Below are 17049 nucleotides of genomic sequence, written 5' to 3'. Positions count from 1 at the left end.
ACTGAATACTACTTTGCCGAAAATGTGGCCACAACAATATGGGAAGCGTATAAAGTAGTGATTAAGGGTACAGCGCTAGCCCTCAAGAACGGCTACCTTCGCAGACAAAGTGAACAATTGTTACAACTAGAAACAGACCTATCTAACCTCGAATCCCTCCACAACGCACACCCCACAGATGAGCTATCGGCCCGCCTGCAAGCGACACAAGTAGAACATAGGGCACTAACTCTTGAAAAGGCGCAAGCCAGACTCCTAAAAACCCGCCACCGTGTTTACGAACTGGGAGACAGAGCAGGTAAGATGCTCGCATGGCTCGAGAAACGAGAGCAGGGTTCCCGTTGGATCCCGGAACTGACCCTTCCGGACCAATCTGTTATCACAGACCCGGGCGATATAGCGGATGCTTTTGCCACCCACTTCGAAGGAGTCTATACTGCCAGAGCCCACTACGACGCAGATGAATCCAAGTCACTCTTAGCCGAAATGGGGCTCCCCGTTCTCTCTGAGACCGAGATGCTGGAGCTCGAGGCAGACCTAACAACTGAGGAAGTTCGAAACGCCTTATTCTCTATTCAATCTGGCAAGGCAATGGGCCCCAATGGTGTCCCTATTGAGTTCCTGAAGGGCATGGCGGGTGAGATCCTCCCACATCTTAAAGCAATGTTCGAGGACAGCTGCGAAATAGGCCGTTTGCCGCAAGACCAACGATTGGCTTCGATCGTGGTTATCCGTAAGCCCAACAAGCCAGCTGCAGACTGCAGCTCTTATCGACCTATCTCTCTTATTAACGCTGAAGTAAAGGTCCTTGCCAAGCTCCTCGCCACCAGACTCATGACTGTTCTCCCCGCCCTGATACACGAAGACTAGTCAGGCTTCCTACCGGGTCGCAACACTGCGCTCAACCTCCGCCGTGTCCACAGTGTCATGAGCAGGATGCTGCACCTCCGTGAAGATGCAGCTATCCTTTCCCTCGACGCAACACTTGCCTTCGATTCTATCGAATGGTCCTACCTCTTCGAAGTCCTCCTTCGTTTTGGCTTTGGCCCCAGATTCATACGGTGGGTTTGACTACTCTACACCGATCTCTGGGGACAGGTCTATGTTAACGGACATACGTCTAGGCGTTTTCCCCTTCATAGGGGTACCAGACAAGGATGCCCGCTGTCCCCCCTGTTATTCACCCTCACTCTGGAACCCCTGGCCCACTGGATCAGGACCGATAATTCCATTTGGGGCCTCCGATGGAATGCGGACACAGTCGATAAGATTTCGCTGTATGCGGACGACATCCTGGTGTATCTTTCCTTCCCTAAATCCTCCCTTAACAGCCTGCTACACGTGATTACTAACTTTGGTAAATACTCGGGCTTCTCCATTAATTGGTCGAAATCAGTACTATAAGCTCTTCATGGTCCACCTCCACCCCTCCCACGTGGCTACTCAGTCGAAATTGCCCGAGACTGTTTTAAATATCTGGGGATTTTTGTTACCCCAGATCCCCACCTGTTTCATGACCGCAACCTTAAAGGCCCACTACAGAAACTCCACACAGACGTCTCCCATTGGAAATCGCTTCCCCTTTCACTACCCGGCAGAGCTGCCCTATTTAAAATGCTTGCACTCCCTCGGTTCCTCTATGCCCTACAAAATTGTCCGTTCCCCGTACCAGACTCCTACTTTAACTTAATCGAAGGTGACCTCCGCCTCCTTTTGTGGGATGGGGGCTCCCCCCGCATTGCCCTCATCTCTCTCATGCAAGGTTGGTATGACGGGGGTATCGCCCTCCCGAACATCCGTCTCAATTATTGGGCAACCCAATTGGTCGCCACCAACTCGTGGATCTACGGCACACCCACAAACCCTGCCTTCCATTTGGAGAAATACCAGACAAGCCGTGGCGGATACCTCAAAGCTCTCTATGGCAAACACTCCCATACTCGTTATATTGGTCCAATGTCCCAAACACTGTCGATATGGCGCTGCGCAAACAAGAGACTCAGGTGGACTGACAACCTCACATTGTCCACCCCACTTTGGACCTCGTACAGCCTAGGCACCCTTTGTCACTGTAGTGGCTTCGATAAGTGGGACACAATAGGCATATCCACTATTGGCAACTTACTCCACAAGGGCAAACTATTGACATTCACAGAACTCCAAAACACATACAATCTGGCGAATTCCAAGACCTTCCGATACCTTCAAATTAAACACGCCATACTCACCAACATCCCAGATCTCGCCTCCCTCCCGCAGTCCTCGCCCCTCGAGGACAGACTCTTGTCCGAACCCCTTCAAGCTAAAGCGATCTCTTACACATACCGCAAATTGTGCAACAACATGCCAAACTCTTTCCATCTCCTGCGAGATAAATGGCAGACTGACGTTGGTAATATGGAGGATGCAGAATGGCAGTTGGCATTGATGTCCCCGCGCGAATCAGCCATCAATCATAGGTTTCGGTTGATACAGTTAAAAATATTACATAGGACATACATGTCAGGCCCCCTCTTAGCTAAAATCGGCCGACGCCCATCTGACCTGTGCCTCCGTCATTGTGGCTCAACGGGCACTTTCTTTCAAATCCTGTGGGAATGCCCAGCAATCCAAGACTTTTGGAACCGCGCTGTCCTAAAAATGACTGATGCCCTAGGGAAACCGGTCCCTCTGACTCCCAAATGCGCGCTCCTTAGTGCATGGGACCCCACAGACGTCACAGCGATAGAGCAGCGCTGGGCGGACCTGAGCTTCCTCCTCGTAAAGCGTGAGATAGCTATGCAATGGGGTTCGCCACACAAACCTCTCCTGATTAGATGGGTGGCTGCAATGGATGTGTGCATGCTGTCCGAAAAATCAGTTTACAAAACTAGGGGCTGTCCCGGGGTCTGGGATAAGAAGTGGGGTCGGTGGAATGCCTATAGGGGCGAACAGTGTATTTCTCCAACGGCAGATATGGCTATGACAAGGTGGGCCGCTCCTCGGTAAGTGTAGATACGACTGCTGTCGTGCCATGCGCGCTCTATGGCGAAGAATGCTGACTGCAATCGTTCACATAAATGTTTCCTCTGCTTTCATTAGTTATGTTTGTTTAAAAACGGAAATACCATAGACCTATAGATTATCCGATACTAAGCTTTGGCAATTCCATGCACTCCTTGCTACCACGCCTCCGAACCCCCGGGATGTCGGCTATTTGGCTGTGTTATTCTGTGAAATACCTATATGTACCGCAGCCGGCCCCCGAGGTTGTAGGCCCTATGCTGTGTCAATTTAATATGTGCATTAAAGGTCTTGGAGAAAAAAAAATACCTGACTAGTAGGACCCTTACTTTATTCCTGCCTCTAGCCGGTATGGTGCAAATCAGAGGGGTCTGTTTGAAGAAATTGTCTACAATGAGTTTATCTCTTCAAATTGGTCAACATGTTTCGAGCCTTTCCCCTATTGGCTCTTCATCTTGACCTATTGGAAACCAGTTTCTATTGGTGCCCCTCCTTACTGTCCCTTAATAGGATCACAATAAATAGCATGCAATGTGGCTGAGTCGATCTTTGTTGTTCTGATGATATCGTCGATGACCCTGATGGTGGCGTCTTGAGGAATTTTGGTATACAAGGCTTGTACATCAGGGGTGACGAGGAATATAATCTCATGCTAATTGGGGAGATTATCAATAAGGCAATGAAAATTTATAGTGCAAAAATTAGCTCAGCCATACTATACGGGGCCGACATATGGGGCTGTGTGGACCTGGCTGTCCTAGATAGGATTCAGAATAAATTCTTTCGAAATTTAGTCAGTCTTCCTCCCTCAACACCAGCTCTACCACTCATGATGGACATGGGCTTTTATTCTATTAAACATCAAGCCCATTATAGGATGGTGGCGTTATGGAGACGCATATGGTCTACCCCGGAACTTGCCATGTTTGCCCAAGAGTTACAGGATGTTAGAGCGCAACAGGGGGCAGGTGAAATACCATGGTTTAAGCTAATTAGGAATAGTCTCATTGGAATGGGCCTTCCTTTGCTTTGGTCCGAGCCGGGCTCTCATAACTTTCCTTCAAAGAAAGATTTTAAACTTCTCTTTTGGTCCATGGTAAAAGAAGAACACGTTGCTCTTTCGGAGAAACCGAACTTGACAGGCCTGTTTTTGCTCCATAAAGCAGTCCCTCATACAGAGTCCTATTGGGATGTAATCCTTAAAACTTTAGATAGGAAACTTTACCACCAGTTTCGTTTAGGTACACTGCCACTAAGGGCTTTTACTAATGGTTGGCAGAAGTCGGAGTCCACTTCTTGTCCCTGTTGTACCGAATGTAAAGAAACAATAGGTCACTTTTTATTTGTATGCACTGCTTACCGCGAGCCACGTCACAAGTGGCTAAAGCCTATATGCAATAGATAAAACACCCGGGTGAGTAGTGAAGCATTGTTCATCCTGAGAACTAATACTTCTGAATGGCTATCCATTGGACTGGCCAAATTCCTTGGGTGGGCCTGGTTAATAAGAACTAGGTCAGTTCGTAGCACTTTGACCTGAAAAATCCAAACAGCTTGTTAGCTACTATATTTTGACCAGTATTGATGATTTGTCTCTTTTACACTTAAAAGGTTTAAAAACCTCTTTTAGACGTCTTTATATGCATATTTAATTGAGTTTTTTAAATAATTTCTTTATCTTTTTCTAGTTTGCTCATAAATGTTTATGACTCTGTTATATTGTTTGTATTACTATGTATGTATATATGTATGTCTTTTATGAAGAAAATTCGAAATAAAGACGTTAAAAACTGAAACTGAAAACTGGATAAGGCAAAGTGTTTCGTTTGTGTCCTTGAGGAATGATGGGGTGCTCTGTACCAATGGTTGTAAGAAATGATTGCAGAATTGGCTCAAGGGTTCCAAAAGAGAGCCAAAGCCAGACACTATGGTTCTTCCCGGAAGGGGTTGTACATTTTTATGGATATTAGGAAGGATGTAGAAGTATGGGATTGTGGGTGTGGTTTTTATCAAGAAATCTGCTTCATTCTTTGTAATCCAGCTATCTGCGATTGCTTCATTGACCATAATTCTTATTTTCTCTGTCAAGGATTCAGTGGGGTTTGTGTCCAGCTTCTTGTAGTATTTGGTGTCAGCCAATTGTCTCTGGAACTCTATGTTGTAGTTATCTGCTGGTTTGATTACCATGTTGGAGTCATTGTTGAGATCTATAATGGCTCTTCTTTCTCTTGATAGTAGTTTGTCGAAGGGAGTCCTGGGTGTGAGGAGGTTAACATCTTTGAGGGCAGCCTTCTCAAAAGTGAGAATCTCACTGGTAGTTTGTCGAAAGGAGTCCTGGGTTTGAGGATTTTAACATATTTGAGGACAGCGTTGGGTGTAAATATGGATGGGTTTCTTAGACCACAGTCTGATGAGGGGGCATTCTCATGGTTGTTGAAGAACGAGAGTAGTCTCAATTGCCTGAAGAAAATGTAAAGTTATCCTGTGAGTTTAAAATGGTCTTCTTTGTGGGCTGGAACGAAGCCTAATCCTCTACGAAGAACCGCTGTTTCATCAGTAGTCAGTTGTCTTCCGGACAGGTTAACGACTCGTTTTTCTATGTCATCTGGCTCCCGGCTTGACATTGGGTCCCAGGGTCCATCCATTGGACCTGTTTTTTATCATTTCTCCTTCTTCCTCGCCCTCTGCACTTGCCTCCAAAAAGGAGGGGGTTCTTGTGTTGGTAGAAGTGTTGGAAAGGAGGTTGAGGTCCAGGGAAGCCTATAATGGTGGTACTCTTAGGTATCCGGGTTGATGGTAGCCGTATTTTTATTAAGAATAACTAAAAGCGTACGGGCTGGGACAAGACCCCCACTCAAAAGACACCACTTTGGCACTGTACATGGCTACATGAGTTACACAAAGTAAAAGGTTTCAAACGATGGGATGATATTGGTATCTCCACCATCGGGGATGTTATAGCTAAGGGAGAATTGAAGTCCTTTCAGACTATGAGAGCCGACTTTGGACTGCAAAGCTCACAGTTTTTTAAGTATACCCAGTTCCGCCACACGTGAAAGGCACAGCAGATACACCTGTCAGGGATATCAGAATATGCACCACTGGAGGGAAGGCTTCTACAGGAACAGATTCAGGGGAAAGCAGTCTCACTTACATACAAAACACTAACCAACAATATGCTGGGAGACCTAGCGAAGCTCAGAGCTACATGGGAGAGTGAGGTAGGAACACTGGAAGACCTGGATTGGGATATAGTGTTAATGCACCCCCGTGAGGTTGCGATTAAATCCAGGCTACGCCTCATTCAATACAATGTGTTACATAGAACATACTATGACAGGGTACGACTCCATAAAATGGGGAAAATTGAGAACGACAGATGTCTCAGATGCCATGGGGCGGAAGGAGGTTTTTATCATACTCTATGGTCCTGCACAGTGATCCAAATATACTGGTCCCGTATTTTCTCAGAACTGCAGGAGGTCCTGGGAGTACCACTGGCACAAGAGCTGAAGCTGGCTCTATTGGGGATGTTCAATGATGTAGATTTGCCACGCCCACTAATAATCTTCCTGGTCCTAGCCCTGGTGGTGGCCAAAAGAGACATTGCGAAACGATGGGGGTCCCCGACTCCTCCTGACCTGGAGGAATGGAGGCAAGGACTAGACCTCTACATGGCGGCTGAGAGGGTGACCTACAAATCCAGGGGGTGCCCTAGGAAGTTTCGAAAAATTTGGTCTAAGTGGACACACTATCATGGACTCGATGGAGGGTTGGGGGATGGTTGAGCTTAATGTTGCGTTGCTAGTCCACACGGGGGGAGGTGGGTGGGGATGGAGGGGGGAAGGGGGAGATGAATCCTCGATGCATAGTCCTTTTTTAGAATTGTACGGTGTACTGCATATAAACAGTGTGCGATTATGGGGTGGAGGGAGTGGAATTAGAAGGAGGTTTGTTGCTGAATACACAACTGTACTGTTCAGTTATATACAAAATGCAAATAAGAATAACTAAAAGCTGTGATTTACTAATATGTGATATTTTTCCTCTACCGCACAAAAGTCATGCGCAGCTTGCAACTATAAAAAAGCTGTATCCACGCCTTTTTTTATGGTTTTCCACAAAACTCCAAGATGGCCCCTTCACTTATTGCTGGGCTCGCCTCCTTGGAGGAATATACACATGTGACTCCCTTGTCACGATCTGTGCATGCATGGCCACACCCCCTCCATCTGCGCCAGTCAGGTAACACAAAAACTGAAGCATTCACACAGAACAACCTCCAAGCTGGCAAAAGATTGGGTAGGTTCAAGAGCCTGTGTTCTCCGATGTAACTGTGAGTTCTGACAAACTGCTGCATTGTGCATGCTTCCGCTAAAAACTTGTTAAACATACAATAGTAACACCCACTTTTTCGCATTGATTGAGACAGCAAGCACCCCCGCTATGACTTTTGGAGCAATATGCCCAATTTGAATAGGTAAGCGGTCCCAGTTTACTTACCATAGCCAGCACAGTGTGAATTAAGAGGGTTTGTCATCAATGGGAATCTGTCCTTTGATTAATATCACTTCTATAGTCTCCACGGTTGTTCCATGACCATTTTGAACAGTATACAAAGCATCATTACGCAATCCTCTCTTATCATGACATTCATGGGGATCTACGCCCATATGCTTACCACGAATATCTTTTGGTAACCAAAGGAGACGGCCAGGAGCAATGGCTGTCTGACGTGTGTGGTGTATGGCACCTCAATCTTAGCCAGAAATACTCCCTCCACTATACTAATTACGGTATTATGATCTTCTGTTTGGGTAACCTCAGTTGCATTAACCGACTGTATTGGAGAATCAGGAACAATTCCTATGTCCTCACTATGTGCCTCTAAGACGGGAGAATCTATCCTTTTACGTTTCCCGGGATTCTGCAAGGGTGAACATTGTAAACCAGAGAGGGAATTCGTTCGCTCCTTAGTAATATTGAGATTTGGAGAGTCCGAGAGACCTGATTTCTCTACAGACTGGTCTAAAGAGATAATCCCACCATCTAACAAATTATCATGTGCAGTGTTAAGTCGACTAACTTGACCAGACTCTACTAACTCTGCGGTTTGGGTCTCAGAAACAATTACAGATCCCAGATCTGCATTAACAACGTCGCTATCTAAGTCTAACACAGAGAGTGGAACAGGGGAGACAGCCTCGTTAATTCTCCCAAGAGAGGATCGCTTGCCTGTGATTATGTCCAGCGAAAGCCGTTTTTCTGCTAATGCGATCTCTTTCTCCAATATAGCTGTGGAACGTTTAAAGAACTGATCAATAGTCCCTGAAAAGGTACCATTAGAGGTGGAAACCTGGACTTGTCTTTCTTTACCTGATCTTAAAGTCATTATTAAATCTAAGCGAGATACAATTAACACCAGTCACAGAAATATACAGTCAATAATGTGAAAGTATCCCAAATAAAATCTGAATTATGCAAAATCACAACCCGGATTAAAACTAGGCACTTTGGTTAAAACGAAAAACAAAATATCAATTACATTAAATAATACTATACAGACCAATAGTTAAAAAAAGGGGGAGAATAATGTTAGAGATGTGGCCCAGCCCGGCCTCTACCGGCCCCGGACGGCCACAGACGGTCCCGCCCTTGTCCCGGGCTTCTCCCGCGCGCTCTCCCGCGCTGCGGGAGTAGAAATGGCAATTATAGGACACGTGGACAACAGGACGATGAAAAGGTGGGAGGGGTCGGGGAGAGCGGCCCAGGTGTTGGTCCTCAGGGCTGGCGGGCGCTCCTGGGATTTGTAGTCCCTCCGTGAGCGCTCGCCGCTCGCAGCCCCGGCAAAGATTTCCCTCCGCTAGCCCTCCGAACCTGTAGGCTGCTGCAGATGTCTTCAGCACGATGCGGGACCCGCGAAGCGGGTTCCGCGAGCAGTAGGCTCACAGGCAGGCAGGCAGGTCAGTCCCAAACAATAGTGCTCCTTGGTCAGCAAGGCGTCCCACTCGCAGGTCAAGGGAGTGCTGCTTAAGTGCTCGATGGAAAGGTGGGAGGGGTCGGAGGGGTCGGGGAGAGCGGCCCAGGTGTTGGTCCTCAGGGCTGGCGGGCGCTCCTGGGATTTGTAGTCCCTCCGTGAGCGCTCGCCGCTCGCAGCCCCGGCAAAGATTTCCCTCCGCTAGCCCTCCGAACCTGTAGGCTGCTGCAGATGTCTTCAGCACGATGCGGGACCCGCGAAGCGGGTTCCGCGAGCAGTAGGCTCACAGGCAGGCAGGCAGGTCAGTCCCAAACAATAGTGCTCCTTGGTCAGCAAGGCGTCCCACTCGCAGGTCAAGGGAGTGCTGCTTAAGTGCTCGATGGAAAGGTGGGAGGGGTCGGAGGGGTCGGGGAGAGCGGCCCAGGTGTTGGTCCTCAGGGCTGGCGGGCGCTCCTGGGATTTGTAGTCCCTCCGTGAGCGCTCGCCGCTCGCAGCCCCGGCAAAGATTTCCCTCCGCTAGCCCTCCGAACCTGTAGGCTGCTGCAGATGTCTTCAGCACGATGCGGGACCCGCGAAGCGGGTTCCGCGAGCAGTAGGCTCACAGGCAGGCAGGCAGGTCAGTCCCAAACAATAGTGCTCCTTGGTCAGCAAGGCGTCCCACTCGCAGGTCAAGGGAGTGCTGCTTAAGTGCTCGATGGAAAGGTGGGAGGGGTCGGAGGGGTCGGGGAGAGCGGCCCAGGTGTTGGTCCTCAGGGCTGGCGGGCGCTCCTGGGATTTGTAGTCCCTCCGTGAGCGCTCGCCGCTCGCAGCCCCGGCAAAGATTTCCCTCCGCTAGCCCTCCGAACCTGTAGGCTGCTGCAGATGTCTTCAGCACGATGCGGGACCCGCGAAGCGGGTTCCGCGAGCAGTAGGCTCACAGGCAGGCAGGCAGGTCAGTCCCAAACAATAGTGCTCCTTGGTCAGCAAGGCGTCCCACTCGCAGGTCAAGGGAGTGCTGCTTAAGTGCTCGATGGAAAGGTGGGAGGGGTCGGAGGGGTCGGGGAGAGCGGCCCAGGTGTTGGTCCTCAGGGCTGGCGGGCGCTCCTGGGATTTGTAGTCCCTCCGTGAGCGCTCGCCGCTCGCAGCCCCGGCAAAGATTTCCCTCCGCTAGCCCTCCGAACCTGTAGGCTGCTGCAGATGTCTTCAGCACGATGCGGGACCCGCGAAGCGGGTTCCGCGAGCAGTAGGCTCACAGGCAGGCAGGCAGGTCAGTCCCAAACAATAGTGCTCCTTGGTCAGCAAGGCGTCCCACTCGCAGGTCAAGGGAGTGCTGCTTAAGTGCTCGATGGAAAGGTGGGAGGGGTCGGAGGGGTCGGGGAGAGCGGCCCAGGTGTTGGTCCTCAGGGCTGGCGGGCGCTCCTGGGATTTGTAGTCCCTCCGTGAGCGCTCGCCGCTCGCAGCCCCGGCAAAGATTTCCCTCCGCTAGCCCTCCGAACCTGTAGGCTGCTGCAGATGTCTTCAGCACGATGCGGGACCCGCGAAGCGGGTTCCGCGAGCAGTAGGCTCACAGGCAGGCAGGCAGGTCAGTCCCAAACAATAGTGCTCCTTGGTCAGCAAGGCGTCCCACTCGCAGGTCAAGGGAGTGCTGCTTAAGTGCTCGATGGAAAGGTGGGAGGGGTCGGAGGGGTCGGGGAGAGCGGCCCAGGTGTTGGTCCTCAGGGCTGGCGGGCGCTCCTGGGATTTGTAGTCCCTCCGTGAGCGCTCGCCGCTCGCAGCCCCGGCAAAGATTTCCCTCCGCTAGCCCTCCGAACCTGTAGGCTGCTGCAGATGTCTTCAGCACGATGCGGGACCCGCGAAGCGGGTTCCGCGAGCAGTAGGCTCACAGGCAGGCAGGCAGGTCAGTCCCAAACAATAGTGCTCCTTGGTCAGCTAGAAAGCAACCAGGGGCAGCTGAAATACCATGGCTTAAGCTAATCAGAAACATTCTTATTGGAATGGGTCTTCCCCAGTTATGGTCAGATCCGGGTTCCCATATCTTTCCCTCAAAGAAAGATTTCAAACTACTCTTTTGGTCCATGGTGAAAGAAGAACACATTGCTCTTTCAGCAAAACCGAATCTGACTGGTCAGTTTCTGCTCTACAAAGCAGTTCCACATACTGAGACCTATTGGGATGTAATTCCTAAAACCTTAGACAGGAAACTCTACCACCAGTTTCGTCTAGGTACACTACCCTTAAGGGAATTCACTAGTGGTTGGTTGAAATCAGAGTCATCCTGCTGTCCTTGCTGTATTGGACACATAGAAACATTAGGTCATTTTTTGTTCGTATGTACTGCCTACCATGAACCACGCCATAAGTGGTTAAAGCCCATCTGTACTAGATTAAAAACCAGGGTGAGCAAGGAAGCTTTATTTATCCTAAAAACCAACACCTCCGACTGGCTATCTATTGGTCTAGCAAAGTATCTTGGATGGGCTTGGTTAATAAGGATCAAGTCAGTTTGTAATACTATAGCTTTAACTTCAACCTGAAACTGAAAAGGCATGTTAATTTTATCATCTCCTGACCAGTATTGTTGTTGCCGCTGTTGTATTTATAATCAAATCTAAGGAAAATATTATTCCATAGGTCGTCTTTATTCGCATATTTAATTGTGGATTTTAGCAAATCTTTTTTAACCAAATTTGCACATACCTTCTCTTTTAAGTTATATATATATTTAGGATTATGTCACTTTGATTACACTTATGTTAGTCTGATCATATATATTTATGTCTATGTTATGTTATCCTGATGTACGTACATACTTTGTCTTTTATGAAGAAATTTCGAAATAAAGACGTTAAAAACTGAAACTGAATAAAACCCTCACACACCAACCTGGTTGGTGTCATGCTTCATCATCGGGTCCCAGCCAGGTAGCCGAGTGCTACCCGGCTGTGCTGCGACACCTGTTTACAGTGGAGCAGGTTTTGAGGTGATGTGAAATGTGATGAAGTGAGTGAAATTACTATTAAAAATACCTCCAGAATGCTACCCGTTACATTATTATTGGAGATTTGGGGTATAGTTAAAAAAGAGCTAGAGAGTGGATAATATATTACAGATACTATATGTAGCTGTATTTATCATCAGATGGTTGACATGTTTCAGCCCATAGAAAAAATATATAAGGGCTTTCTTCAGGACCTCTCCAATCAAGTGAGTGATGTGAGAAAAAGGTGAGTGGTAAAAAAATTATGAGTGGTAAAAAAATTACCACGTGAAAAGCATTTTTAACACTCACGCTAAGGAGTGCTTTGCATGCATATAGGACTAACCGTGTATCGGTCCTCACAACAATGTAGAATACCTGACATCATGACCGGTACTTAGCACCATTTATTTACCACGGTAAACAGCCTTTACAACAAAACTTTTACAACGCACTACCATTACGACACAACCATTACAACGCAAACTATTACAACGCATTGCGCTGGGGGGCGCTCTAGGATAGGGAATAGATTTAATTTACTATCCAACACCTTCCCTACTATCCACGGGGACTGGAGTTGGAATAGTAAATTAAACTTTTCACTATCCAGCACCCCAAAGCGCTATGCGTTGTAATGGTTTGCGTTGTAAAAACTGCGTTGTAACGGCATGCGTGGTAAAAGCATGCGTTGTAACGTCATACATCCATTTACCACCAGTACTGCCGATATCCACGGAATGAATCTGAATGAGCACCAGATATCACACGCCAGTACTGGCGATAAGTGTGGCATGAGCACTGACTATTATAGTGGCATGAACCTAATGCTGCTAGTTTCAAATGTCATTATTGCATTTTCCTTTGCAGGTATTCTAAATTTTTGCGAGGACCCATACACGGTTAATCGTATATGCATGCAAAGCACTCCTTAGCGTGAGTGTTAAAAATGCTTTTCACGTGGTAATTTTTTTACCACTCACCTTTTTCTCACATCTCTCACTTGATTGGAGAGGTCCTGAAGAAAGCCCTTATATATTTTTTCTACGGGCTGAAACATGTCGACCATCTGATGATAAATACAGCTACACATAGTATCTGTGATATATTATCCACTCTCTAGCTCTTTTTTAACTATACTCCAGATCTCCAAGAATAAAGTAACGGGTAGCATTCTGGAGGTATTTTTAATAGTAGTTTCACTCACTTCATCACATTTCACCTCAAAGCCTGCTCCACTGTAAACAGGTGTCGCAGCACAGCCGGGTAGCACTCGGTTACCTGGCTGGGACCCGATGATGAAGCATGACACCAACCAGGTTGGTGTGTGAGGGTTTTATTAACAAACCTTTCAGGTTCCATACACCACACACGTCAGACAGCCATTGCTCCTGGCCTTCTCTTTTGGATACCAAAATATAGTTAGGGACACAGACGGCCGTTCTACAGTCACAGCTCTCTACCTTTGGTTTTGAAAGTACCACAAATATCTGGAATGATAAGATGACCTTTTCTTCATCAAATATTTTTAGCCCATCTGTTTCTTTGTTCTACATTTGTTTGTATACTTCTTGATTTACACAATTTACCCTCCCACGAGAACAACAATGTGACTCGTGGGTCTTTTTCATATCAAGATATCATGGTTCACCGATGGGAGACTATCTATTTGGTGCCTACTCTGTTATAGGTGACACAGCATCAAAAGAATTTGTTTTCTCAGGATGACTGGAGGACATTTTAGAAGCAGCAGATTGGTCCAATAAATGTATTTTTAAATAGCTTTATTTTAAATCTATTGCACAGGAGTCCTGTGATGTTAGCTCAACGTTTTAAGCTTGTCATAATTGAGCCTACAGTTTTGTAATGGAATTGTATTCTCCCCCACTAAAAGTGACAAGTGGTTTGCAGGGCCGGACTGGGAACACAAACCAGTCCTGGAAATTACATTGGACCGGCCGCGGTGGTGTTGATGGGAAACACGTATGCTGCTTTTGGCACAGGGACCCATATTGCAGCCCTACTGCAAAAACCTGCCCCCTGTACTAAAACCGTCCCCCCACCAGTCCAAAACCGTCCCCCACCCTTCCGGCCCACCAGGAAATCACCCGGTGCCCACTATGGCCAGTCCGGCCCTGGTGGTTTGTGGTCTATTAAAGACACGGAGGAGAAGATTATCCCTCCTGACCACATCCATTTTTAAAATCTCTAAGTTCTATTTCAGTTTCACAGGGAAGGATGTTTCACTTACAATGAGAGATGGGTGGGACCACTATTATGGGGCTAGTATAATAGTGGTCCCACCCATCTCTCATTGTCAGCATCTTCAGAACAGCTCAGACTCCACAGTTTTATCGTTTTATTATGCGAGACACCTGCTTTTTCTACAAGATCTGTTCAAGTATGTTTTTCCTAACTTGACTAAGAAGAGGGCGGCTGCAGCTCCGCAGGCATTGTTATCCATAAGGCTAGCTTATGATTGGTGCTTGCACTATGACATCATGGGCACTTTGGACTGCTGAACTCCATTAATCTGTTTACTGGCTCATTTTTCTCCTCCATGTTGTGTGTTCATTTTGCTTTGCTAGTAGAGAAGTACAGTAAAGAAGGTATAGTCATAACCGGCACCTCCCTGTCTTTAATGGCATCCAAACCTCCTGTCACTTTTAGCAGGGGAGGTTTCAACTACTTGCATTTACCCTTAATAAATGTCTAATCAAGAACTTGTACTCGTCACATCTCACCAAGTCTGTTTTATCCTACAATACACAACTTGGTTGCAGCCTGCTTTGACAAGTAGGAAACAAGTATAAAAGACACCACGTCACAACATACCTTGCAGATTCATTAGATTGTGAGGAAGAACAGACGGACTTTTTTAACATGTTCAGTTTCTCGGAATCTTTTCAGGAGGGGCAAACAATATTTAATAAAACAACACTAATGAATAAACTGAGGCTGCGCGCTGCCCAAGAGAGCCGGGTGCTTTGGTGAGAAGTTTTCAAAGAGAACTCCTGGTATAATTAATAGAGTTATAACCAGATTAAAAAAGCACACCCACACCCCATCGCGGAGATAACATCGTAGGTTACAGTTTACCGCTCACGGCATCCTTTGCCAGTTATAAATTTGCCTCATACAATTACCACATAACCGCGGTTCACGCCCCGGTAGCGCAGTGCGCCTCAGATGAAAAGAACTTCTTATGCAACTGCCTGACTCTGCCCTCGAGTTATCACACATTTTTGATTAATGTGTGTGGGGGGTTGCTTTCCACAACCTTTACAATTTTGAAGGTGTAAAACCGATGATTTTGGAAGCATATTCTCAGTATAAAATCGGCCATTGCTACATGTTGACAGTAAAAGGCACAGAGTAAAATTAAATTTGAATACCGAATCCCAGTTCGTCCCAGCATCCCCGATAGTGGCGGGGTCGAGGCACCCTGTTTAACCCAACAATAACACAGTTTACATTTCAACTTGCTAAAAAGATCGACCCCTCTTCAATACAAATCCAACGGACAACAATACCTTCCCTGGATTTTTTCTAAAAAAACCTTTCCCGTATTGTAATTGCATTTATATAGCGCTTACTACCTTATCTAATATTGGCACCTTACACACATAAATTGTATAAGCAGATCAACCAGCGGTTCCCACCTGCCAACCACTGTAAAAGAAACAAAAGATAGATAAATAAATAAAAGCTGAAAGGTCCTACATTGTTAACGGTTTAAGCAGATTCCAAATACCCGCGTTCTAACACGCACATTGCACACTTCGGTGCGCGGACTGGGAAATTGCCCTTTTAGTTGCCACGTATGGCATTCCTTTGAGTCAGGAGGCGGCCTGTGGGCATTAAAGCGTTAACCCTACCTTCGCGCGTCTTGAACAGCTCCGGCAGGCAGATGATAAACATGATGCCCACTGCAGTGAGGAGTTTCGTGAGCGTGGACTTGGCGCCTGCCCTGCACATGTCACGCTGTAGGTTTGTTTGTGGGACGCTTCCTGGTTCAGCGAGTGTCTTCAGTGATGTCGAAGCTGCCTGCGCCTCCTTCAAAGTCATTTCCTTTTTGAGCGAAACTATTTTTTTGTCCACAGCTACGCTTTTTTTTTGCGTTGAGCTCCATCAGCTAAGGTTTTTTGCCTACCGTCATCAATTTTCCACAAAGATAGCCAAATTTCTAAAACATTCTGAATTTGTTTTTATCTAAGCAACAAAAGTGAAAATATGATTTAGGGTAAAAAAAGAACAGTAGAAAAAAGGCTCGGTAGCTTTGTAGGCCTCCTGTGTAGGCAACTGCAGGCCACCATGCCTATGACCTTTAGGACACCGGGCCCAATGAAACAAAATCTTACAGAATGTTGATGCTGCTGAACAGTCATCAAATAGTAAAAAAAACGGGCAGTAATTTAAATACGTGCATTGAGACAGATCGTGGCCTAGTCTGAAAACAACGTTTTTACATAAGCAGATGTGGTTTTCACCTGCCAAATCTTCATGTGTAAGTTGTAAGGTCACCCCTGCTCACAGAAACAATATTTATGAATGTGGTGCTAGATCATTTAAAATGCACCAGTGGCAGATTATAAAAAAACATTTTGCACTACTGCTTGACAGTTTTGCAACAGTGTCTGATCAACATTACACGACCCGTACCAAATAGTGTTTTTTTTACTAGCTAGTTGTTTACATGTCGTTTTTGCACTATCAGCGTAAAATGTGAGTGCAAAATTACATTGAAGAGCTTCAAAAATGTCCTGGCTCCTGTCTAATGTACATAATCCACTCTGGTCCGGGGCTTCACAAACGTGCCTGTAGGCATGTTAAAATAGGCCCAGATTAGCGGAGCAGAAGGCGCATGGTATATCATGAAAGCAATACACTGCAGCCCTGGGTATTGTTCGCAGAGCTGTGTTGCACCCACGTACAACCACATATCGTGCAGTTTTCGTCGTTACAGCATGTAACTCTCTGCGTTACCATCGTGTGCGTCAGACTTTCCACCCGAGCACACGAAGCAATCTTCAATTACGGTCACCACAATGAAATTAGGCAATGCCTCTTAGAGCAGCGCGAGCTAAGGCCTACTGTATGAAATGGGTCGCTT

At 46.9% G+C, this 17049-nt stretch overlaps 1 protein-coding gene across 1 annotated transcript in view; it reads right to left on the bottom strand.

Annotated features, from left to right (window-relative positions):
* Positions 1-15940, bottom strand: part of TMEM156 (transmembrane protein 156) — a 189686-nt gene extending 173746 nt beyond the window's left edge. The window contains exon 1 of the mRNA XM_086963981.1: positions 15815-15940. Within this exon, the coding sequence (XP_086820107.1) occupies positions 15815-15914 (100 nt within the window). The 5' untranslated portion in view covers positions 15915-15940. The remainder of the gene's footprint in view (positions 1-15814) is intronic.
* Positions 15941-17049: the final 1109 nt, after the last annotated feature.

This window comes from Lissotriton vulgaris, chromosome 3_2 (assembly GCF_964263255.1).
Source record: "Lissotriton vulgaris chromosome 3_2, aLisVul1.2, whole genome shotgun sequence".
Lineage (NCBI taxonomy): Eukaryota > Metazoa > Chordata > Amphibia > Caudata > Salamandridae > Lissotriton > Lissotriton vulgaris.
The sequence above is the reverse complement of the archived record's forward strand: the minus strand, read 5'-3'. Positions and strand labels throughout refer to the sequence as shown.